Source organism: Mercenaria mercenaria, unplaced genomic scaffold (assembly GCF_021730395.1).
Source record: "Mercenaria mercenaria strain notata unplaced genomic scaffold, MADL_Memer_1 contig_1840, whole genome shotgun sequence".
NCBI classification, from domain to species: domain Eukaryota; kingdom Metazoa; phylum Mollusca; class Bivalvia; order Venerida; family Veneridae; genus Mercenaria; species Mercenaria mercenaria.
In genome coordinates, this window is record NW_026459850.1 from 35,466 (window position 1) to 59,838 (window position 24,373).

General features: G+C 33.2%; 2 protein-coding genes across 2 annotated transcripts in view; both read left to right on the forward strand.

The window, feature by feature from the left end:
• Positions 1–14,585, forward strand: LOC128551927 (deleted in malignant brain tumors 1 protein-like). Its single transcript, XM_053532882.1, has 15 exons — positions 1–176; positions 1,368–1,524; positions 1,695–1,861; positions 2,380–2,527; positions 5,602–5,768; positions 6,158–6,305; positions 8,616–8,791; positions 9,513–9,666; positions 10,002–10,174; positions 11,022–11,178; positions 11,343–11,518; positions 11,778–11,964; positions 13,435–13,602; positions 14,024–14,239; positions 14,433–14,585. Coding segments are annotated over exons 1-14 (2,124 nt in total). The 5' UTR covers positions 1–31; the 3' UTR covers positions 14,025–14,239; positions 14,433–14,585.
• The window catches only part of LOC123561909 (von Willebrand factor D and EGF domain-containing protein-like), an 18,065-nt gene continuing 7,823 nt past the window's right edge, over positions 14,132–24,373 (forward strand). The window contains exons 1-15 of the mRNA XM_053532883.1: positions 14,132–14,156; positions 14,832–14,846; positions 15,101–15,351; positions 15,993–16,230; positions 16,575–16,786; positions 17,220–17,308; positions 17,485–17,554; positions 17,742–17,927; positions 18,929–19,450; positions 20,354–20,515; positions 20,918–21,185; positions 22,545–22,732; positions 22,997–23,272; positions 23,839–23,986; positions 24,160–24,284. Of these exons, the coding sequence (XP_053388858.1) occupies positions 14,132–14,156; positions 14,832–14,846; positions 15,101–15,351; positions 15,993–16,230; positions 16,575–16,786; positions 17,220–17,308; positions 17,485–17,554; positions 17,742–17,927; positions 18,929–19,450; positions 20,354–20,515; positions 20,918–21,185; positions 22,545–22,732; positions 22,997–23,272; positions 23,839–23,986; positions 24,160–24,284 (2,775 nt within the window). The remainder of the gene's footprint in view (positions 14,157–14,831; positions 14,847–15,100; positions 15,352–15,992; positions 16,231–16,574; positions 16,787–17,219; positions 17,309–17,484; positions 17,555–17,741; positions 17,928–18,928; positions 19,451–20,353; positions 20,516–20,917; positions 21,186–22,544; positions 22,733–22,996; positions 23,273–23,838; positions 23,987–24,159; positions 24,285–24,373) is intronic.

Genomic DNA, 24,373 nt, shown 5'->3' on the forward strand with positions numbered 1-24,373 from the left:
GATCGAACACTCTGGGAACCGTTACAGGGAGATGTCAGTTAACTCAACTAATTATGCTGTCACTGGACTGAGATGTCTCCTCTGGGGAGAAGAAGGCGATATATCAGAATGCAAATCAAATGAATGGAATTCTGCGTCCTACTGTCGTAGCACCCAACCTCTTGAGATAGAATGCAGTAAGTTGAATTTATTTGTATGCTATTCTTTTTGAGTTGATATGATTTATTAAACTTCAAACATTATTGTAGTATTCTATCATACAAAACCCACCCGCTTCGCTCAATTGGGAGAGCGCAGATCTACGAATAATCGGGTCGCGAGTTCGACCGCCGGGCTACGCGTATTTTTTTCCGTGACGTTATGATAAAATATTTTGTGTCTAAAATCATTCGTCCTCCACCTCTGATTTATGTGGAAAAGTTGGCAGTTACTTGCGGAGAACAGGCTTGTATTGGTACAGAATCAAGGAACACTGGTTAGGTTAACTGCCTGCTGTTACATAATTTAACTGTGAAAAAACGGTGTTTAACCCAAAACAAAAAAATCTATCATACATACCTGAATTTGGATTTTGAAAATTAACTACTCTTCTTGCGTTTATTTCTGTTAATTGTTGTTGCTATTGCCGTCGCTACGGTGGCTATATTTTTCTACAATTATGAGAACGCTAAGAGTACCACAAAGACTACTGTTTTTCGATTACTTTGGAATATATGACACAAAAAGCATAATTCACACCTGTGGTGAAATTGAATAAACACGTTTATTGAAATGTATTTTTTCAGCGATTGGAGGTAACCGTTAAAGATACAATCAAAACTTCTCCTATTGCCTTATGTGCAAAAGAAAAACAGGCGCTCACCTTGTTAACTTATCCAAAATTTCTAGATTGATTGCAAACAAATTGTATTTGAGTATCTAAGCATTGTATTTATTTCTAGTTCTTATTAGAAATTGACGTTTTCAACGTAGAAGAATATTCTTTTGTTGCTTTATGTTGGAGTGCCATTAAATCAGGCAAATTCTTATGAAAAAGGCAAATGAACAATGAAGTTTCAAAAATATATGATATTATTATTATGTATAAACTTTGAATTCCCTTACTAAATGTAAATGTAAAATATATCTTTGATTTAAAACAAGATCAATTTATTTTCAATTAAACCTTGCACAGTCACATATCTTTGCTATAACAAATCCTACCAAAGCATAAAAAGAAAATATACATTTGCGATAGATGAAAGCAAAACGAAATACTGGCTTTAAGTGTTATATAAAAACAGAAACTTTCTGTATAGAAAGTAGAATCATATAAGTTATGTGTAACTTCTACAATCACTTCAAATTCTTCTTTACTTCACTTAAAGATACAGCCATTTCTCTCCAAGAAGGGTCAAACCGAAATATCGGAAGGGTTCGAATTACATACATAGACTATTACAGCTACGGAGGTATCTGTGGAGATAATTTCACACTTGACAACGCCGATGTCATTTGCAGAGCAATTGGTTCAGAAACGTTCAGGTATGTAGTAAGATCAAATTTTTATTGTTAATAAAACGAAGGACTTCATTGATCTTCATATTGTGCACCAGCGAATGATTACATGGGTAAGGCGTTTGTATATATAACAATTTAGATTTAACTGAAATTTTGATATTTATTGATATCTGATATTGCATTTTCTAATACAGGAATGCAACGATCTATTACGGAAACAAGTTCGGTTCTTATGACAATCCGATCGAGGGTTTAAGATGCCTAGGTAACGAAACTGACTTACAAGAATGCAAGTCCTTTCCTTGGACAAAAACGTCAAGACGTTGCAGTTATTCCAATAACACGATCGCTATTAACTGTCGTAAGTATATCGATGTATTTCCTATTGCATCAGTACAAAGCGCAATATTTCGATTCCGAATTCATTCAGGGTATTTGCGGGAGGTCATGTGTTCGATCCCTGGCTGCGTCATACCAAAGACGTAAAAATGGTACAAGTAAAACTGAAAAGTTGTTGAAAAAGACGTTAACACACACACACACACACGCACACGCACACATTCAGGGTTTTAATATTGTTTTTGTTAACTACGCTTATGATATAAACGATTCAATTCGTGTTTGATTTTTAATAACCTTTATACAATAAATTATCAAGAAAGGCATGCTATTGCGTTAGATGCAAAAGCGTATAATCTAAGATATAATGTCGTATTGTCGTTTTTTAATTTTTTTTTAACCAATGTTTGTTTTAAGCAACCGCGGAAATCAGTAATAGGAATCTTTGAATACTTTTTCAGCGGCAAATGGATATTGATATAATCATAAAGAAATTTTACAGGAAAATTTTATTATTTGAATATCTAAAATATATTACAGGTCCTCACACGCCGATAAGACTCCATGGAACAGAATCATCTGGCTTGGTAGAATTTAACTACAACAACAATTGGGGTACTATATGTTATGAAAAGTTTGATAATAAAGATGCGAGTGTTATATGCAAGATGCTTGGCTACAAAAAAGGGTAAATTCTTTTTACATTACATCGACGATTAATAGTGACTAAGAGTATGTTAACTTAATCTTACAGCATATATTTGCTTAGGTTCAGCATGTGATTGCAAACTCATCGGCATATTGGATCTTTTTTCTGAAATATTGTTCATTTTAGAAATCCAAACTTGTTAGGAGATGAATTTATACCAGTCTTCTTAGCCGATTCTTGTCAGATCCGTCTGTAAATATAAACAAAATTTATACGCACGAAATATACATTTTCAAGAAAGAAATTAAGAAACATACTTAATTTTAAATTGATAATGTCTTGTTTAATTACATGTTATGTCCAAAGTTTGAATCTGAAAATATTACCAGTTACAAAGCAGTAACACCAGTCCTCGATGGTCATGTATTTCCCGCTAAAACGCAAGGAAGTCTCCATTTCATAATTACTGATGAAACAACATATTTTGATATCAGTATTTCTTTCATTTTAAGTACCCAATATGTATATTATCAAAATAGCTCAGTTGAGTAAAATTTAGATACCAGTAGCAGTAGAAATTCATCAACTCGTTTTGTATGAGATCAAATCCTCGTGAAGATCTTTTTTTCAGATAATTTGTGTTTGTTTGTCCAGGTCGTTTTCAATTCTGTTTCCATATATAGAGGATATTACATGTATTGAGTGTCTTTTCATATTGAATTTATTAAACGAGTTTAATGAAATGATAAAATGCATTGAATATGTTAAAGGAGTTGAATAAAATGATAAAATGCGAGGCTCTGTCGCAACTTTCAAGTTTGCAGTTAACTAATATCGTCTTTCGTGTATTACTAAAATTTCCCAATATGCGATCTCGGCTTCGGAGTTTTAGCTCAACTAGGCACAAGGCGCTCATTGTGATCACGCTGTGTCCGTCGTCAATAATTTCTCAAGGACATCTCCTCCAAATTTACTGATTAGATTTTATTAAACTTCACACCAATTACCTCTGGTTAGCCCTCTTTCAAAGGTGTTCAAAAGGTTTGAGATCTTTCAACTTATGGGTTACGCTGGTTTAAAATAGATTTACAGATACTAAACTTGTCAAATTTTCTTCTCTGAAGCGATAGTAGCTAGAACCTTGATATTTGGCTTGTGATATCAGGGTTTGACTCTCTTACGTAATTGTCGTAATTGTTCAAATTATTGCCCTTGGATCAGAAACGGCAACCCACCATGGAGTGTGAGATGTATATACTTTATGCGTATGTATAAGAAAATTTGAAAATCGTCTTCTCTTAATCCATAATAACTAGAGGCTATATAGTTGGCATGTGATATCGGGGTTTGACTCTTTATTATAAGTATTCAAATTATTGCACTATGGTCAAAAATGGCCACGACCCTGGGAGAAATATGTATATATTACATGTATATGCTTCTTTGAAAATCTTCTTCTGCTAGATCTTTGATATTTGGCATATCTACCATAATTGTTCAAATTATTGCCCTATGGTCAAAAATGACACGCCTCCTTTGTGACATGTACTAACTAAAGATTTATATATAGGAAGTTTTGAAAATCTTTTTCTCTGAATCCATAATAACTGGAGCCTTGATATTTGGCTTGTGATATCAGGATACGAGTGTCTACCATATTTTTATTTTCCAATTACATGTATTGCCCTAGGTTCAAAAGAGGCCACGTTTCTGTGTTTGACATGTATTTATTATGTAGGCTAATGTAAAAAAAAAACTTTGAATATCTTCTTCCGTGAATATATAACAACCAGAGCCTTGATAATTGGTACTGACTGTCATATTTTTTCAAATTTTTGCCCTAGAGAGAAAAATGGCTAAGCTGCCGTGTGTGACACGTATATACTAAATGCCTATATATAAAAGACTTTGAAAATCTTCTCTGAGGCCATTGACATGAGTCTCAAATCAACATAGCAAAATATTACATATAATCAGTATATATAACCTCTGAGTTAATTTTGTAATGGTACGAGAACTGGATATACTTAATATGTTTGTAAACATCACATTATCGTTTGGGCATATGCTGTTATTTAAGTAAGGGTTACGAATTAGTATGATTCAGTACGAATAAATGTTGGATAATGATTAATTTTTGCAACACAGACATGCACCACCTTTATAGCCGTGATAATACTGAAAGGTATAATCATTGTAATGTTTGTATTTTGTTTGTTGCGTATTGTAATATCCTTTTTTCAAATAAGTATAAATATTTTATGAGATACATATCAATGTATTTTATTGTATACGTGTCAAAAAAAAATACATTTGTATATGCTTTGCTAGAAATACTTGTACAGTGGACTCTGACTCAAGAAATTTATGACACCGTTGGCAAAACTTACCGATAAGCATATGACTGTTGCTTCTCGTTTTTTTATATTATTATTATTGTTTAAAACAATCCGACAATTATAATGAAAATAAATAGTTACAAAATAATGCTCAGTTAAGGAAATGAATATAATCAAATCTCAAAAGATTCATTAATGACACGTCGCAATAATGAACCCCAGCAGCGTACTTGACAGGCCAAACAGCTAGTCAGCCTGAGTAGTTATAACTGGAAGTGGTTGTAATTAAGGCAAAGCAAATTTATCGTATCGGCAGACGAGCCTATAAACTGATATCTCAGACGTCAAAATCAAACTGTTGTTTGTATAAACAATATTGTATATTAGGTTTAAAATGATTTTATTATTATGCAATAAAACTGTTAACTGGATAGTCTGTTTTACAAAGGGCTGCTACTAGTTTACAATTAATCATGATCAAAGCTCTACAAACACTTAGTTTATGTATTTAGCCAAGTTAAAAATATTTGATGTGGATTTCTAGATTCAAATCAATATCTAATATTAAGATATTTTAGCAAAGTCTGGACAGACTATATATTAAATTTGATGAAACTCGGTGCAAAAGTTATTGATTATATGACAGTCACAGTATCTTTAATGAATTGTAAAAACTTTTACAGTAGTCAAATAAGGAATTATTAAAAAGCGTAAAATCATGGATACAAGAACCAAAATACAACTTTGTAAACAGTACCTGTAACTGTTTTACAGAGAAACTGGAGATCCGATTTTAACCAATAGGTCTGATGCGTTAATAAGGAACTTGGAATGTACCGGGACAGAGAATGATATCTCTGAATGTGGACCTAGTTATTCTTGGCGTTACCCTACAAAATGTAATGGTGCTGACCAAAGAAAAGCAACAGTTAAATGCTCAAGTAAGAACATTATAATTTTCGTCTTAATTAGCAAATGTTACAAGAATGATTTAGATGTACTATTGACTTTAAATTGAGAATTAATTACAAATGATGTCATATTACCTTTCAAAATACTGCAGGTGAAAAAACAACAATATTGAAGTAAATATTTTTTTCTCTTTGAAGGAATTTTGTGTTTAAAATATATCTGTAGAATGAATAAAACATATTACTTGCTCTACTTCAATAATGCAATTTTGCAACAGAAAACTGAAAACTCTCATTGTGTCAGTTGGTTCAGTTGGAAAATAATGCACATAAAGTTTGAACTCTATGATATATTTTGAAAACTTTAAATATTACCAGTGGCAATTAATGATTTTAAATGTGGACATGTACTGATTTAGATGACAGGGTTCGTTTAGTTGATGGAGTAAACGATTATATTGGAAGAGTTGAATTCAAGTTCATAGATATTTGGGGTACAGTATGCGATTTACATTTTGATGCTCATGATGCTGAAGTGGTGTGCCGGCAGATAGGCTTGGAAGAGAAGTAAGTTCTTATACTTTTTAATTACAAGTAAATATTTAAATGAGATTTGTTTCAAGTAAAATACGCTAAACAACACCAAACCATTAAGCTGAAAATCGAAATCGTTGGCTTTTTTTTTCATTTTATTACTAAAATTGTTTTAAAATGAAGATTACATTTAAGTTCCAATTAGAAAAATGATTATTTTTGTACTGGCGTCTAAAGCTACGTTAACAGAAGCGGTGAATTGAAAGGAGATCATCTGTTTTTCCTCACTAGTCTGATATTCATATTTAGAAAAACCTGAAAGGAACCTCGCAGTTCTTATTTGGTTTCTATCTGCTTTAAAGGTGGTCAATCAGATTTTGATAATTTATTGGATTTGTTCTAAACTTTTCATCTGATCATTTACACTAGTTGATGCTCACTTGGCGCTAGATGTATTTTAAATGTTAAGTGGCGGTGTTTTTTTTAAAATTTCGATTGTTGTACCATGGTTTCCCAACCAAGACGGAGTTATTAAGCATAAGTATAAAGTTGATTAAAGTACTTTGCTTAATGATTGATATAAATATAAGACGTATTGAATTATACTTGTTCATTATTTGCATAAAAAATTATATATTTAGTTGAAATTCGTTAGAAATGCAAGTTTGCAAAATTCTTATTACCTCCCTTTTTATCTTGGTTACGCACCCAGAAAAAAGAGGAAATAAATTCATTCAGATGCTAGACATGGTTTAAACATTTTCAATTTCGTTCAGATTATGATATCACGATATCTATCAAAATGCAAATGTTAAACTAGAAATTATATTGCAATAAAAGAAAATACTTTACTCTCTTTTTAATTTCTTATTAATGGCAAATAATTACAAGTTAAATGAAAGTCAATAACATATACATTTGTAATAGGGCTCTAACACCGATTACGGCAAAGCGCCTAGCAGTACAAACGAACACGCACATGCCACAGCAAGTCCACTGACCCATAAGATTAGTTTCAATGCTGCTTTGTATACGAGCCCGAATTGTACTACACATTCGTACTGGTTCAACATTTGCTTATATATACTCAAATCTCTGTTTTCATGTCTCACAAATCAGTAGTGACATTTTAGTCTTTTTAACTGATTGGGACCAGATAAGTTATATAGGAATCATTGGAAAGAATGAATGACAGTCGATCTAAGAAATAATGAGGATTGACTGCGAATTCTAAAAGCTTTGTTTGATGCTGAATGGTATTTTGTTTGTAACTGTTATCTCCCGTCGATTGAAATCCACTCGAAACTTGTAACGTTATCGCTGTAATTTGGACAAAACACGCCTGCTGTATACAAAATATATGGTGTAAGTTATGTTTCACTGGTACTGACAGAAAGTTCGCACTATAGAAAGACGGCAGTTTTGACCGATTAAAAGTATTGGAAAAATTATATTATATTTTTTTCTTTACACGAAAATTGTCGTTAGCTGACTAAGCCAATACGCCGATAATCCGGAGTACCCAGAACATTTCATTGTCATAAAATTGTACCAGACTGAGTTCACGTAATGTAGTCGAGTAGAGAATTCACTGTTGAATGTAAAATGACATACACCCAAATAGAAAATATCAAATATATTATGTCCCTTTGAAGTTTCTGTTCCGCCTGTCCAAAGAGAGCTACCTTTCCTTGATCACAAACGTTTCTTTTATATGAAAATATTCAATGCTCATAATTATATACTTCTGATTAAATGTTATAAATATATCTATTTTTTTAGAAAACTATGGACAATTGCATGCATTTCGAAGCTTTTTAATTTCATACCTTTGTTTTGAAAAAGTACAGTACTATCTCAATTAAATGATTAACCACCTTTAATGTATTGTGGTTTACTTAGAAAATATGCAGAACCATTGTTCTTAACCTACCTTTCTAGGCGAGTTACAAACCCTTTTGACTTTATTTTGTCATATCATTGTAAAAGTGTGCTGTAGTGTGGGTTTTATGTTCTATATGAGTTTAGCACCGTTTTCCAACAGTATAACAGTGAGGAAATGACGACCAATTCAAAGACCATCGTTCCTAGACTTTGAAACCACTACTCGCCTATTTCCTGCAAGTATCAGAAAACTTTCACACATAAATCTGAGGTTGAGGGGGTATAAATTTCCATAAGCTTTCTTCTTTTTAATCATTACGGCGAGCATTCAGCTCGCTCTGTGACCAAACTCACAGGCTCCCGATTAACGTCATGGTCCTCTGTGATAGAAACATGTTTTTTTAAGCCAACTCTCTTTACATGCATAATTAGTGTTTTGTTTCTTCAAAATATTTTCAGAAATGCAACTATATACAACAACTCCCGATTTGGCCAACTGAACAGTCCATTGACGGTAGATGATTTACAATGTACAGGCGACGAAAGTGATCTTGATGAATGTGATTCTTATCCTTGGAAATCTAATAGCTATAGGTCATGCTTTTCTAATAACAGAAATGTCGGAGTCAATTGCAGTATGTACTTGTTTGTTCAGCCTTGCAATTTAATATATGAGCTATATTTTATCACTATTTAGCTTTAATTCTTTTGAATTGCCAGTACTACTGGATGTCACACAGAAGTACTTAACGTTTTTAGCTCGTCTGATTTTTGGAAAACATCTGTAAGAGCGATGAAGCTTTGGAACTTTGCACAATTGTTTATCACAATAAGCTGTCTGTGTAGGCCAAGAACGATAACTGTGATATGCATTTTTGTCAGAATGATGAGCCTTTTTGTACCTAGAAAAATTTGAGTTTCTTGGTTAAATCTTTTGTTTAGGTCAACCTTTTCTCAAAAACTATAAGAGCTACAGCTCTGAAACTTTGCATACATTTTTATCATTTTTAGATGACTATGTAGGCAACGAATTGTAGCTCTAATCTGCATTTGGTCAGAACCATGGCCCTTTTTGTACTTCTGAACTGTAACTCTTTTCTAACATACTGTCCAGCACTTGCAGACGAGCGATGGCACCCGTAGGCGGCGGTGCTCTTGTTTAAAGTTTTTTCAACCTTGAGCTCTGCTACGACAATTATTATCTGAAAAAAAAAACTAATATTACGGGTAGCAAATTTTACATGTACATTGTATATCAAGAGATAAAGCAACCAGGAAATAAACCAACCTTTTCGTGTTATTCTGCTTGCTCTCCTGCATTTGTATACGTTTTCAAAACAGAGTTTTGTCTAATAGGACCAAAAACTCCAGTAAGACTCGTAAACGGCACTGGAAAGTACAACGGTCGTCTTGAAGTTATGTACAGGGAAACGTATGGGACAGTGTGTGACAGAGATTTTGATCTGATGGATGCAAAAGTAATTTGCAGGACTTTGGGTCACAATACAATGTAATTGTTTTATACTGTTTCTCATCGAGCTATTGCACAACATTCTGAAGCCTCCATTAATATAAACTTGTTCTCGTCAATATATCAACGGTTTGAGATATGGATTTGACATCAGAAAGAAATGAAAGGCTGTTATGAAAAGTACATTTTACAGACTTTCATCTGATTCTATTGTGTTAAATTAATCGGTTCGAATGTTTTTGATTTGAACGTGAAACTATGTATATATATTATATACCAGTTTAGTAATGTAAAATGTTAATGTACCCCACCTGTCTGCTGACATATCTGATTTTACATTCTATTTGTACTTTGAATTAAAAATATTTTCTTAGGAGCGTTGGGTTCAAGAACCATGCATTTTATGGAAAAGGAACGGGAGATATCGTTATATCAAATCTACAGTGCAGTGGTACGGAACCTGACATCTCAAACTGCAACACACCTTATCGATGGGCATCTCCACATGCATTTTGCAAGCATGACGATGACGTTTCTGTACAATGTGGTAAGTAAAAATAGTTTTATAATGCCTTCAGCATGAAATTGGCTTTTCTTGCATACCGTAAAGAATTTCCCCATGTTTTTGCTGATGCTAGAAAAAAACTCGTCTCTCACTCCGGGGTGTAAGATGACTCACGTGTTGTAGTTGATGAAGGAATGTGCAAATTCACACGAACCTATAAACAAATAGGGCTTAAAATAATAAGAGAAAAGCTTTTATTTTTTCATTTTTTCTAATACTTGAAGAATACGGTATACAAAAAGAGAATCTTGTTGTATGGTACGAGTGTATTGAACGTGTAACTATTTTGCGGAATAGTTACCGCCTGAACAGTTACCCTTAAGGCAGATATTTTTCCGTACCTTCAACCAGTGAAAGACACCTATAGTCTAGACATGTAAATACTTTTTCTTATGTTTCTTCTTTTCTTTAGTGTTATAGCCCATATTAGCCTCTTGGCTCAAACAGCTTAGAGATATATCTCTTAGTCACATATTGTATTTACTTGAAACTAATTAGAAAGTAACAGATAAATATTTAGTTATCTCGTGAACCATAAACTTATTTTATTTAGTCAAAACTTATTGGCTAGTACAAAGTCATACTGTTATCGAGTTATCTAGTCACAGTCCTGAACATTTCAGGTACTATTTTCACACTTTACTGATCACAGTCTCTCGTTTGACAATGCTTTGCAATGCAAATTATTATATCTATATTTACTTTTCAGTATAGGTAATGTCTTCATAGTAAAATTACAATGGCATGTAACTTCTTGTTTGAATGAATTAAATCATGGTTGTTAATCACTGTATTGGAACAAACTAGCCGTATATGTTTAAATTACAAGACACACCCGTGCGTCTGCGCGGTGGATGGACAGCTTATGATGGACTAGTTGAAGTTTATATAAATGGTTCCTGGAAGGCGGTTTGTCGTAATGGATTTACCCAAGAAGACGCAACAGCTATTTGCAGTATTACAGAGTCAAGAAAAGATTATGACAGGTAAACATTTCAATTGCTCCCGCATTTTCTAACATTAGGATTGATAAAATACTGACGAAATATTTTGACAATGCGGATAATGATAAATTCTATGCCTTGTTATTTATACCATAGGTGAAAGTTAATATTAGAAAATGATTTTAATGTTTTCGATTTTATCCAAGCCACAGGAAGATATCAATCCATGAAGGAAGGTTCTATGGTCTAGATACCAACTTAGCTTCTCTGAGTTCTCTAGGATGTAATGGAAAAGAAAATGACTTATTTGCGTGTGGTTCTGCGGAGTGGACGAAAGCCGTCAAATCTTGCAATACACAAGACAACGTTGCTATCAACTGCCGTAATATGAAATACTATTTTCAACAGATACCTTAGTAGAGTATTTGCATTGAACTAAATTTGAAACTGCTTAACCACTGATTTTAAAGACTGTCATTCCAATATCAGGCACATTTATCAAATACTTAATAGATATGACAAATAAGGGACTTTCAAATTTTGTTAATAGTAATAGCTTTGAGTGTACACTATCGATGCCGTTAAATCACTTGCTGGGTTGTCTACAACGTGCCTTTCTACACCAAGTTTTATTATTTCAGGGCCAGAAACATATATAAGGCTTGTTAACAAAGCTGGAAGTAAGATAAATCTCGAAGGGCGTGGAAAGCGCGCTGTGTCAGGGAGAATTGAACTATTCTATAAACATAGTTGGGGCACTATCTGTGATGACCAGTTTGATGAAAGCGATGCTTTAGTTCTCTGTAGAATGCTTGGGTTTACTGTTGGGTGAGATAAAATTAATGTTCACTTACACGATTCTAGTACTTTATTATTTAAACATATATTCTACTTAGGTTTCGAAAACGGATTTATTTTCTGTACAAAACTATCATTTGTACGACAAAACGAAATGCGTTTTTAACACCTAGTTTAAACATATTTTTATTCCGAAAAGCATGAAAAAGTTACAATACAACATTTCAGAAATTGGACAGAAAGCCATATTAGCTTACAGTTGTCCTCTCCTTATTACATAAAATTACATGTTTTTCTCATGGCACACTTATTTACCAGTTAATACAATATTATATGAAATACATGGAAAGATGGCACATTTCAATAAACCAAAAAGTGCTTATGTAAAGTACAATTAGAGTAAAATATGAAAGCATACCTCAGACATATAACAATGAATTGAACAGCAGAATTCAGAATCAAGGGATATAAATTAACAAGCCAAAATTTCATTGAAAGAGATATTTGATACTGATTTAAATGGTAAGTGTAAATTGTCATGATGTAATAATTAAACACCAAACTTAATTTAGAGTAGTAAAAACTTAGACACGCAAAAGAAGACTTTTGAATACGAATTGGAAATATATGTATACCTACAAAATTTATTTTTTTACCTATCAAGACACGACTCAAGTATGCATAGTTTGCTATTAGCTAATATTAACTATATAGTAATTACCCCGATTGTGAGGAAAACTTTAAGCTTATTTGAATCACTCTCGAGTCCGCTTGCTGCAAAATCTCATACTTGAGTCACATGAGACGATCTGGGTAAGACAGTTGAGGTCTAACATACGACTTCCAGATGATTGAGCGACCGGCACCTGAACCACTAAAACATCTTTCAGTTTCCTCTCCTGCATATTAAGTGAATATATAATGTTTTGTTTTTTTTGGTACCCACTGTTTATGTTAGAACTTAATACCGCACACACTGTTCTCCATTCTAATGGTAATTATCTGTTACTTAGAATCAGCATGATTTGTTCTGCGTTAATAAAGTTAAATGTCTCAGTTGTTATCATTACTGGGTCATATGTTCATTTAAGGTTACTTTTCAGTAAAGGTCCACTTAAGCCGGTGTTTGGGAGTGTACATTTCTTTACATCTTAATGAACAGACTATCGAACTTAGCTTACTATTTCTTTATTGTTTTATTCTATGCTTCCATACACTTGATTTTCTGTTAAAGTGATCCACCTTAAATACTATGTTAAGTACTTCTTCTAAGTAAATTAAGTAAATGAAAATGATAAGCTGTTTACTTTATCGAAAATAAATAGAAACATGACAGATGGTATTGTATGCATCTTGCCTTAAATGTACCTTATGATGGACTCCGATGTAAAACAAAATTGTTTTACGGGCTATTACTACACATTTTACTGATTGAAACCAGTTAGTGATTAGATCAGACAATTATCTTTTAGATGTTCTAAATAGTTTCAAACATTCCAGTAAAGTCTATCGGACAAATGACGCCGACGGCATGGGACAGGGTAATGGTAGAATTTTGATTGATGATCTTAATTGCATCGGTACAGAAGATGACATTTCTGAGTGTAGATCAAGAGAATGGGGAGTCCATAACTGTGAACATTCTGAAGACGTTTGCAATAACTTGTGGTAAGTTAAACAAACTAAACAGAAAAGAAACATGTAAACGTCATGTTAAATGCTTGTAAAGATAAGCTGTTAAATACTCCTGTCATTTGGTTTGGTGAATTGATAATATAACAGTATAATTACACATAGTAAATCATCTTGCAGCTCTTCAAGTTGTTGGAAATTTAAAGAATGCTCTGCACACATATTTCCGTTTTATACAAAATATGAGCTTCTTTCAGTTTGCTATATGTTAATTCATTATGTTCTTATTGTCTTCCTTCAAATATATATATTATCTTGAGTATATTTTAACAATAAATATTATCACTTAACGACTACTGCTTACGCTTAATTATTACGTGCACATACAACGTAAATACAAATGAAGAACAGACTTAACTTTTATGTACTATATTATGATATTTTATTTTGCGTTTAGATTACATAGAAAACATTGATCCGTGCAAACCAAAGGAAAACACCAGACTACCGAACCTTGAAGTTCGATATGCTAATATACATACTGCTGAACTGAAAAGGATATATAATGATTCTAAACTGCCACTTCGATGGTATAATGTTGGAAACAATACCTTTCCTGAAAAGGCACCTCCATTAGACCACTGTGGAACACATTTTCCAATATACAGCAAAGGTAATAACAGAAACAATGGTACTAGGGTTGGTGATAAGACAAAAATAAGATACATTTTCACACTTAAGAAATATTACATTAAAGTGAATTAGAAATATCTAACCAAACAGAAAGGTTTCAGGCAGATGTTTCACTGAAAAAATGAAACATTCCTCGTAAAATATATTAGCATAATACTATTTCTTTTTCGAAGATCGAGTGCCCGATCAAATAGGTCCAGTCACTATTAAAGCGACTCAAGTAGGAAATTCAAGTGTGAATTACAACATACTCGCAAAACACTGCAGTAATGGTGATTACGTTTACAGACTTGGTCCAACCCACAACGATCAAAGTGGATACTGTTTTGGTAATTATTCCTGTTACTTCCTTCTACCCTGTGGATTGTCAAAAATCTTGGTATGCATATAGTAACTTGCAGTTGTCAATTGATAAAGAAAATGTCACGAAATAATATCAATGATCATGTGCAATTATTATTGTAACAAACAAGAAACTATTTATAGAAACGCTCTTCATCAGTTTCAGTTAAAACAGTTTCCTTTACATGTTATATAAAAGATTGTAATGTACCAATGTGTTTTAATTACAGGTATTGGATCTGAAGGTACGTTATGTTCTTGTTAACCAGCTCATTGTTTCAAATTTTTACGACAAGCCAGTTACTTTATTTCTTCAGTATGTTTTTTTTTTCTTCGTTTTAACCATAGAAAGGCCATGTATAAAGACGAGAAGCACGAAATACAGTGGTTGAATAAATTGAAAAAAAGGTGTTGTTTCAAGCTATAAAGAGTTTTACCACAGTAGTAAACTTTCGCTTGATGTCTGGAACTGCTTTATCGAAGGTAATTTATATTTCAGAACCCCCGCCAAACTTCATTGTGGAAAAGGTGTCTGTAATAGTGAAAGCTACTAATGAAACTATTTCCTTTCGATGCAAATTTGAATTACCAGATGAAAACAAAAGTCACCTCTTTTATCAAGTCCAGTGGATTATAAGAGGAAATTATGATGCAAGTCTAACAAAGCAGTATTATGATAGAAGTAGGCTTAATGATTTAGATCTCACTGACAAAGATTTTGAAGACAACAATATTGGACTTGGTGTGAATGTAAGTAGTCCTGTTTTATATTCAAGCTGGCAGATATTATAATTATCACTTGCAGGCTAATCTCGTTGAAATATTGGAAACTGTTTTCATTTACTTATACGCTATATTTGTACTTGAAAATTCTACGTCATTTTGGCGACTTCCAAACGTAAGTGGTAGAGAAAAACCCCAGATGCCCCTCCGGATATCATTCCAGGCACGGAGAAACACAGGACTGAAGACCTTCCGCAAGGCAGATGATACCTTCCTCTTCGCATTGCTCTAATATACAGCAGTGAAAGGTTAATGACTAGAAGTTAACGAATTTGACCCATCGGTCACAGATGCCCCCGTAATTGAACACTATGTTTTTGACAGTTTAACGTTTCTTAATCTGTTCTGTTCATTATAGCAATAAATTTGCCTAGAAACTTAACAAAGAGATTCTGTCTTTGTATCAGCAAAAATTATTGTTATTTGCGTACTTAATACTTAGCAGTAGTTTAGCATTTAATATTATAGAATTTTTTTATATTTTCTGCGTAACATATTTTCTCTGTCAATGTAGTATATGCATATAATTTATTGTAAGTCTCACACTAACTAAAATGGAAACATTAATACTGACACACTGAAATCTTTGATTGTTTCCTTGTTTACAGATAACTTGTGCAGTCAGAGCTTTCAGAAAACCAAAGGGGCAGCCAGGTCCACTTTCAACTTTTTCCAAGCCATACTTTGCTGGATTCGTTATTCGCAATACTGAAATTAGTTTAAGAAAAGGGGAGACCAAAGCAATAGAATTCGTCAACAGAGTGCCATTAGTTTGCCCTGGATTCCCAGATTCTATATGTTTCGTGCAGTTACAACACATAATTCCGAATGATGTCAAATGTTCCAGTAAGTATTTGTTTAAAATGTTTTCAAACAAATGTCACAAGGTCGATTATACCTATTTATAGAACTATATTGTTATACATATAGGTATAAAACGAATATTATAATTCCGTTTAATATTTACATTAAACTCTTTTACATTGATCAATTCTAAATGGTCCATACTTCGTGGCACATTGTTGAATAATTTCAATCTTTCTTATTATTACCATTATTATATCATTATTACGAAATGTCTCATTTGTTACCGTTATAATTACTACTACAGTTACTTCTTATACATGTAATCATAATGAAAATTGTGATACACATCAGCAGAATTATTTTGTCTTCATTGTTTTTATAAGGTAAAGGATCTTTCGCACAAAGATCCTGTGTGACGAAACTTTCGAAGGATTCATATAACAATATCTCTACCGTTAAAATCACAACTTCTGAGACTGGACAATATGGCGTTTATGGACATTTTAAAGTGAACTTGGTTTACAATCCGAATAAGAAGTTTTCCTTCGGCTTGCCAAAAATCTGGCAAAAAAGATATAAATTGCCGACTGTCAACGTATGTCTTACATTGATATAATTAATTGCTTTCTTAATAATACACACAACATTTTCCCTTCCTGTGTATTGTATCTTATATTATTGGTCTTAAAGTCTTATAAAACCAGTCTAAAATACTCTGTATACTTTATTATATAAAATAATCAAAGCATAGTTTGCACACTTTTTTTGGAGGAAAGAAATCGTACACATAAACCTTTTTTCTTACATTACGGAAAATATATGACTAGCCCGAAATAGTTTTACTTTAATTTGTAATTGTTTCTGATATTTGTTTGTAAACAATAGTTAAATTATACATAGTTAAGAATACCTTCTAATGAGAAATAAATAATCGTCGTCAGCACTACTTTCTGCATGATTCTTCTTTTGTTGTTCTTTTTCATCTGTTGATACATAGAACTGTTATGGTTAGATTAAATATTGTGTAGGTTGAAGTTTTTCCAGAAGAAGACAGATCATGGCGAGAAACGATATGTAGTGCCAGAAATGACCCACATATGCAAACTTTCGACAACACGTATGTACAAAGACCATTAAACCTTGATTTAAGCATCAGTTCAGACAGCAATTGAAATATAGCTTCTCGCTTCCTTTTTTACATTAACTGAAAATGAGACATTTTTATATCAGTTGTATATATACTACTATGAGATAAACTAGAATTCATGCTTAGCTGACTTTTTTTGTTTCCAGACGATATGAACACCATGAACATGAAGGTGAATACATTCTATACAGACACGTTAATTTTAAAAATGTGGAGGTATGTATAATACTAGTATAGTATAATGACTCAATGTCATTCATGCTAACAGAATGTAAAATTGCATGCACATGAATTAATCAGAAAAGTTAAGGTTTGATCAGTATGTAGTAAGTCAAAGACTTTTCAGATTCATAATATTCTCCTTCCTTTCAAAAAATCTATTATTTTATTACTTCGTTTACAGATACAGCATAAAATTGCCTCATGTATTGGATTAACGTCACATGCAAAGTGCAACTGTGGTGTAGCCGTTCGCGCCGGAGGCGACGTTTATGTAATAAACGTTTGTGACAGGGTGTTAGACATTGGATACAAAAGATGCGGAGACAAAGCCTTGACAGTAAAGAAAGACAATGACTTTACATATACAGTAAGAGTTGCATGCCGTAGTTCTAATATATTTCATGATGATATTTTTAGAACCAATTATACATTTTAGTAGTTTTTATGTTCACGTCCATACAGGTTATAACATCGGGTTCTTGCTATATAGAGATAGTACCTTTTTTCAAAGCATAGGTATCAAGTTCAAAACCTTTGAATGCATGCAAATGTCCATATATTTCTCAAAAATAGATATATTTGTAATATTTGTGACATGTAGAGCAAAAACATCAGAGGGACATAATATATTAGATATTTTTGTTTATTTGGGTGTATTCTATTTTAAAATCAACAGTGATCTCGATCGCTAAACAATGATCCATTACACTGTTCGCTAAAAATATAGAACATCTGGAACAGTCTGATAACCTTCAAACACATGCTAAAGAATGTCAGTATTTAAGCTCTGGCCAGCTCTGACCAGGACTCGAACCTAGGACCTCTCACATATCGGGCAGACACTCTCCCACTTCGCTATAAATGCAGTATCTATAGTTAGACAGTGTAAGTGCACTCTTATTCTGTAGCCGACTACATTACATGAACAATGTTGTGACAATAACATGTTCGGAGTACTCCGGATTGTCGGCGTATCGACTGCCCAAATTTCTCTTACGTGTTATTTAGAGTATGAACTTACTAACTGGTAGTACCAGTGAAGTATAACTTACGCCGATTCTTTTACGCGAAGAACTCTTGTACGGCCTCTAAATATAGAGCTTTCTCTTTGGTTTTGCGACTTGCGAGCTTTAAAGTATGAGAAAAAAGTCCAGGTGTCCGAATGCACGAGCCAGTATTGTTATGGAGCTGCGCTAATCTTACGTAAGCCAGCTGGATGTCACCCTTACATGGAAAATTTCTACATCCATTGTGGGCTTTGCACTAGCCCTACAGTTCGGAGAGGCAACTGATTATATTTAAGTATTATATCACACCGTATATAATAACATTTTAGTTTCTTGTTACAAAATAAATTATACGTTTTAGATATATTTACCGTACGGAACAGCAGTAAGAGCCAGGATAGATAACCAACCTTGGATGGGCCAGGAAGGCGGCAAAATCCTTGATATTACTGTGTTGCCATCAGTTCATGACAATGTAAATAGTACAGGTCTATGCGGATCCTTAAATCAAAATGGAACTGATGATTTCAAGCACAGATACAACAGTGACATCTTAAGTAATGAAACAGTAAATATTTTTATAAATAGCTGGAAAGCTACGCCTGAAGAGAGTTTATTTTCGTCATCAAATGTACAAAAAATGCAACTAGACAAATGGAATTTTCCCTCATGTATGTGCCGACACACGTCTGAAAATGCGCATGCGCTAACAACATGTGATAGGAGTGTCAGTGAATGCACTCCTGGTACCCAAACTGGAGAACACAGCTGTGGAGGTTTGTCTTCTGCACGTACGCGAAGGTCAGTTTCAAGAAGACCAAATATTCCTATAGTCAGGCAGACATCGCATTATTCCACGATTCGTCAGCATCGCCTAAAGAAGGTAACGTGAAACGCCCTTTCAAACAAATAGTTAACAAGGATAACTCATAAGACTTGATGCAGTTATAAAAACAAAAAAAGGAAACTTTGAATTACCAAAACACAAAAATTACACCTTTTATTAAATGTAACGGTTTTCAGTTATTTGTATTTACTTTCTACATCTATAACAAGCATCCTCATTTTTATTTAAATGTCATCCCTTGAAATTTGTTTTATGTTGTACCAGTTTACGTATTGGTTTATTTAGAGTATTTTGTTTACCCGAGTAAATCGATATACTTTAGCTCATAGATAATGACGATAATGATATAATACAAAACAACTGTTGCTCATTATAAGATCATTAATCATTAGATATAAGCCTATATCTTCTATTAATGATCAGAACGTTCGTTGCGTTCAGGTCATTTTTTTTTTCTTTTTTCATTCTCGTTTTCATCTTTTATTTGTTTTTTGGGATTTATTTACATAAAATTATTTGTCTGTTTTCAATAGCAACTAATTGCACTATTGCATTGTATTTTGTGAGAAATTGGACTACTTACTTTATATGGAAAGAAGAAAACTTCCAATACAAGCTATTGTTTTGATGCAAAACATACGCACAATACGCATTAACTGTTGTCGCTATGTTTCGAACCAACAACAAAAGATCTTTAGAATGTTTACAGTATCGATATAACTAATGTTTGAGACGAAAGGCAAACATGGTAAGTTTTGGCAAGTTATAAAACTGTTATATGCCCTGTTTTATTTAAACATATTTAAATTATATTTGTAAATATCGCCTAATGGTTGGGGAATAGTATATATTACAACTAAATGTAATAGACAGTTTCTTTATGGAGACTCAACTTTGCATGATGGTAAACATATTAACCAGTTAATTAATTGTATTTAGAGAAACAGTGAGAGTGAAGGCAACGATGTTGTTTGGACGCAAACCTTAGCTGAAAAACATTGTAATGAATATTTCGATTCGTTGAAGGCATTTGAACTTTGTTCTAAACTGCCGGCGACACATACACACATCTCTGTTAGAACCTGTGCTTTAGATATACAGGTATTATACTGATATAGAAATATTTTCAGTATTAGCAGATATTTTACATTCAGTTATTTACACACAGGATAATGATAATGCTCTAGAAGCGGCATCGACTGTAAATCATTTAAGCTAGGAATTTATATTCAAATCATCTTTTATAACATTTTCAAAGTGAGGTATAATTCTTGATTTTCTGTCCACCTTGTCTTGGCTATCAAACATGCATCTGTGTCTAGTATCCATTTTGAAATTTAATTTATTAACAAAATAAATGTGTTTTAAATAAAACATTTTGACTTCTCGTGTTGGACTTAATTTATCAATTTGCTGAAAGTTATCAGTTATTGTTAGTGACTGCTTTCTCTGTAAAATGACTGTAATAATAAAGGTGTTGTAGCACTTCAATTTACTGTTTAGCTAACAAACAACACAGAGTGGACATCAATATCGCGCCAGTCAATGCAGGATACATGCACCACAGAAATTCATAGAAATGAAAGCGTGAGGCAACAAGTATTTGCGGAAGTTATGAACACTTCGTCTCCTACCTTGGCGAACAACACAAATGCCACGACTCCATCCCGAGTTGAGATTCAAGAAATAGAACATATTGAAAAAATAGTTCAAGAAATAAAGGAAATAACATGCTTAAACAATTGCTCAGGAAATGGACTCTGTGAAAATGGTAAAACAATTTTAAATTTGAATATTCTGTAATGTATTTTTTTACCGGCGACTGTTTAGTTTGAACGTATGTTTTTAGAACTTTTATAATATCAATAATAACATCAAATTGCATCTTTTATCCGCACTATATTGTGTACGACATACCTTGGCCACAAAACACCTGCAAGTCTAATTCATGTCTTTCATCAATGTAAATAAAATAAAGCCCTTGATAGGTTCACTGGTGTGGAGAAGCTCACTTCTGCGTTCACATGGTGTGATACATTAAGATTGTACTGCACGTTTGATAAACTGGAAAACTTAGAATAATGCCTTGTAGTTACTATATGAAAATTTCACCTTTGATGACATTTTCAGAGGATCGGTCTACCAGTAAATCAAGCACATGACCCTGTTTTATTGGTTGAACTTTCTTCGAATATGATGATGCTTTGACAAAATATGATTTGATAAATTTCCACGTTGTAGAACATATTTGATTCGTTTCAAACGTCGTGCAGAACGTCCTTAATGCACAACTTAAACATTTTGCTGTTTCTCATAATATACAAACATAAAATCAATAGGCCTAAAGAATACCTTGCAGAATGCCCCTTCCAAACTTTTGTATAAGTCTTAACAATTTTAACACGTAGTTTGATCTCTGTTTCAAGATATGTAACGGTCTCCTTTTCCTTGTCATCCCATGTTGTTTTCTGTGTAAATTTCTGACTATTATCTATGACGGGATATACATGACATACACCAGTAAATATGTACACATATATGGAACTTACACCATACGGCGTAGCGTATTTTATGACCCGTACTGGGAAAGAATACACTACGTCAGGAATATGACGGCATGTTAGTTCCGCCAAAAACTGGTCGGAACCGGATTTATCAGTTCAGTTTTAAATTAGAACCGGATTTATCAGTTCACTTTACCATGGGCTGAATATAGACAAAGAAACATACTCGTTTTTGCCAATCACCATCACCTAAAGCACAGTAGTTAGCAATATGAGGAGGTACCCATGTAAAACAACTTCTGTTGTTGTTTTCTTGACACTTCAGGCATCTACCATTCATATTTCCATTTCAAACGAATCCTCCAGATTTCGTTCATTTCCATTCCGAACGATAAAATGATTTCAGACTACAACGTTTATATATTCGTTTAACAAGTATTGCTCTTAAATTATTATCTCTGACATGTTTTACAAATAAACAAGGTCATCCCATGACCATTTAACAATACCCAGGTGTTTAGTTTTCTTTCCCAGTAGGGGTCATAAATATATATAAACGAATTTGCAAAAATAACAAAATAAATTTAATTTCCTTGTTGAATAATATAAAAACGGTACATTTAAAGGCATCTGCACGTGCGATGAAAACTTTGGGGCATCAGACTGTTCGCTAGATATTACGACAGTACCTCGTCTTGTTGGTTTAATTGACAATGGGATGTGTGATGAAAAGGATGGAAAATGTACACACACATACGTATTTGGGGAAGTCTTTTTCGGAACAAATGTAACATGTCGACTGCGGAAGTTCACTGTAAGTTTAAAATGATAAACGGGTCAACGATTGAGTTGTAATTGTTTTGTACCCACTTTTGTCGCGTGTGAGTTATAAACGGATGTTTAGCATCTTATTTAGAATTATCTATAAAAAGACTTGCCATTCTTGAAAGGAAAGATTGTTTTCAGTTGTTACAAATCGAAATGAGTAAAGCAACAATAATAATAGATATACATGTATTAGATTATTGAGTTCTCATTGTCTTTGTACGGCACGTTTTCATAACCAATTGTTTTCCAGTTTGGTGTCGGTGAATCAGTCAAACTTCATGATAAAGAATTTAACATTCACGGGAGAGCAGACACCCTTATTGAGGCATGGTGTCCGATAGAGCATATTCGGGAAAAGCAATCCGTTTCAAAGGACCAAACTTCTGATTTTGCATTTGGCTATCAAGTTTCAGTCAGTAACGATGGAAAGAATTTTCCTCCTGAACCATTGAATCTATACATATATGACTCGACGTGCCAAACATTCGAAAACAAAATGTCAAGTGGAATGACTTTCAATCTTAGAGTATGTAAACAACAGTCAGATTCGTTCGTAATAGTTTTTCTTATATTGACAAATATTCAGTATTGATTTTATTTACTGCTTAATGTTTCAAGTGGAATGACTCAATCTTAGAGTATGTAAACAACAGTCAGATTCGTTCGTAATAGCTTTTCTTATATTGACAAATATTCAATATTGATTTTATTTACTGCTTAATGTTTTGTTTGCGAAACATCTACAATTGATAGTTAATACAAGGTAGAGTATAATATTTTATGAAGCTTAATCGCTAAAATCTTCCAAATCAGTGACACGGCTACAAGCTTGAAGAAATGTAGCTTTACCTTAAACGCGGGAATTTTCATTTACGCCATTTGAAATGAAACAGACATTGCACTGTGTCCCTAATCATATGGTGATGAGCAGGTTTACATTTTTGTTCCTTTTAAGAGAATCCATTTCATCTTCACAAAAGATATTGTCGTTATGAGTTACATATAAAATAATTTTTCAGAAAATGTTTACAAGAAAACGGATATTTCAGATTGTTTTAATCAGTAATAGTTTAGCTACACTTTTTACCTAAGGTTGGGCACTGTTTTATCGAGGGTTTGTGTGTAAAGAATGGAACGTTGAATGTTCAGAAGACGATGATATGCGATACTAGAGTCTCAAACTTCAGCTGGAACCCAATACCAACAACAACCCTGGCCCCTGCAACAACGACCATGACATGTTAGTCAATATGTATACTTGTTAAGTATTTCTTATAGATTTTATAATGACAAATGATGAAAGAAACGCGTAGTCAAGTGGATTGTTTTTTGGTTTTGGTTTGTTGTTTTGTGTTGTGGTTGTTTCTTTTTTCAAAAAAGCTGCTTTGATTATTTCTGTAAATTTATTTACAGCGGAAGAAGATGCAGATACAGAAACGTTCCATATAGAAATACGTACAGATATTACCCTTAGTAGTGCAGAAAGTCTTAAAATTTCTACCATTCATCAGCGATATTCTAAAGAGACAAAAACCGCTGTAAGTAGGTGTGTCGTGCTCCCTTTAAATAAGATAATAAAAGATAAATTAGCCTGTAATTGTGTGTGTGCGTGCGTGCGTGCGTGCGT